The 1,174-nt window shown below is 44.0% G+C and overlaps 1 gene segment (V, D, J or C); it reads right to left on the minus strand.

The window, feature by feature from the left end:
* Nucleotides 1-244: 244 nt before the first annotated feature.
* LOC113909251 lies at nt 245-782 on the minus strand. The segment is given in 2 exon segments: nt 245-579; nt 701-782. Coding segments are annotated over 2 exon segments (381 nt in total).
* Between the last annotated feature and the right edge of the window lie 392 nt (nt 783-1,174).

A 1,174-nucleotide genomic window follows, 5' to 3' on the forward strand; every position in this document is an offset into this window, starting at 1 on the left:
CACTGTTATGTGGTTTTACCTTGAAATTACTTATGCCCTGACCAAGGAACTCTTGGCATCAAACTGTTCTCAACGTCACTAAGGAACAGCTGGGGTTGGGGGATGTTACTTCTGGTTCCTATGCTCTAGTCGTTTGTATGATTTTGTATCAAGCAGACACTGAGGAACAAACAACCACAGACTGTGCACCTGTCCACCGGAGTGGATCAGGCAGAGACGCTCAGCATCCAAGCCCCTGCTCTGCTCAGAGTTTGTGCTCAGCTCCCCCTGCAGTCCCCGTCACTGTGTCATTCATGGCACAGTAGTACACAGCTGAATCTGACGCTTGCACTGAGCCTTTCTCCAAGTGGAAGGATTTGTAATCTCTGTCATAAGTGGCTTCAAATCCTTTCTTGCTTCCTTTCTCCTTATCCGTCAAGGCACTCAGGAGGAGCTGTGGACCTTCTCCTGGGTACTGGACATACCAGTAAAGGGCAGGATACCTTGATCCTGAATAAGTACAGTTCACCCTCAGGAAACCGTTTTCTGAGAGGGTCACTTGGCCCTCCGTCTGAGTCACCGAGTCTCCATGGGCTTGTCCTGAGGAAAAAGAAAAGAGTCCTGTGTCACCTTGGGTATAAAGCTCTTGGATAAATTATAGTTGAAGGTTTTGCTAATACAAAAGAAAAAGAACCCAAATTTTAAGAAGGATTTTACTTACCAAGCATTAAGAGTATCACAGTCACGAAGCCTGGAGAACACTTCATCTCTGGAGCATCACCTAAATGATATTCTTCATTCTTACCATGAAGAAACGTTGGAGGGACAGAGAAATGATCAGTGGAAGCCCACATTTCACACAGAAAATGTGATTGTGGTAGGAAGCTGCACCCCCTGGTGGACAGGGACGGAAATGTGTGCATGTTGGCCAGGGTCCTTAAAACCCCGAAAGGGACAATACCATACTGGTCATGCAATTACTACTCCAGACCCCTTTATAAAATCTAATCCCTTGAGAAGCATCATTAAATCAAGTAGCTGAACTAATGAATATCTATTGGATATGTCAATTTACAAAAAATCATGTGGTTGTTGTCAGTGAGTGTTTTTAAGGTAGGTCACAGCTTCCAAATACTATAAAGACAATGAGGTTTCTTAACATTCTAACTTTTCTTAACCCTTTCATGTATCTCCT

The sequence above is a fragment of the Zalophus californianus genome, chromosome 6 (genome assembly GCF_009762305.2).
Source record: "Zalophus californianus isolate mZalCal1 chromosome 6, mZalCal1.pri.v2, whole genome shotgun sequence".
NCBI classification, from domain to species: Eukaryota; Metazoa; Chordata; class Mammalia; order Carnivora; family Otariidae; genus Zalophus; species Zalophus californianus.